General features: G+C 70.2%; 1 protein-coding gene across 1 annotated transcript in view; it reads left to right on the top strand.

The window, feature by feature from the left end:
- Positions 1-148, top strand: part of LOC104124770 (nck-associated protein 1-like) — a gene marked incomplete at its 3' end in the record, with an annotated part of 13,204 nt that extends 13,056 nt beyond the window's left edge. Inside the window, 1 exon segment of the mRNA XM_035892707.1 lies at positions 46-148. Coding sequence (XP_035748600.1) covers positions 46-148 — 103 coding nt within the window.
- Positions 149-262: the final 114 nt, after the last annotated feature.

Raw genomic sequence — 262 nt, 5'->3', positions numbered from 1 at the left:
TGGGGCCCCTCCCCGGGGTGGGCACCGGCCCCCGTGCTGATCAGGATCCGTCCCTCAGCTCGCCTCTGTCAGCCTCCTGCAGCTGGGCCAGGAGACGGACAAGCTGCGTGTCAGGAACCGCGACTCCATCTCCCTGCTCATGCAGCTGGTGAGTGATGGGAGGGCCCTGGGGTGCCCCTGGGTGGGCTGTGGGGTGCCCCCGAGTGGGCACATCCCAGCTTCGTGTCCCCGCTGGGCTCCAGCTCTGCCCAGGCTGCTCCAG

This window comes from Egretta garzetta, unplaced genomic scaffold (genome assembly GCF_000687185.1).
Source record: "Egretta garzetta isolate BGI_Z169 unplaced genomic scaffold, ASM68718v1 scaffold854, whole genome shotgun sequence".
Taxonomy (NCBI): Eukaryota; Metazoa; Chordata; class Aves; order Pelecaniformes; family Ardeidae; genus Egretta; species Egretta garzetta.
This window is presented reverse-complemented; position numbering and strand designations above follow the sequence as displayed.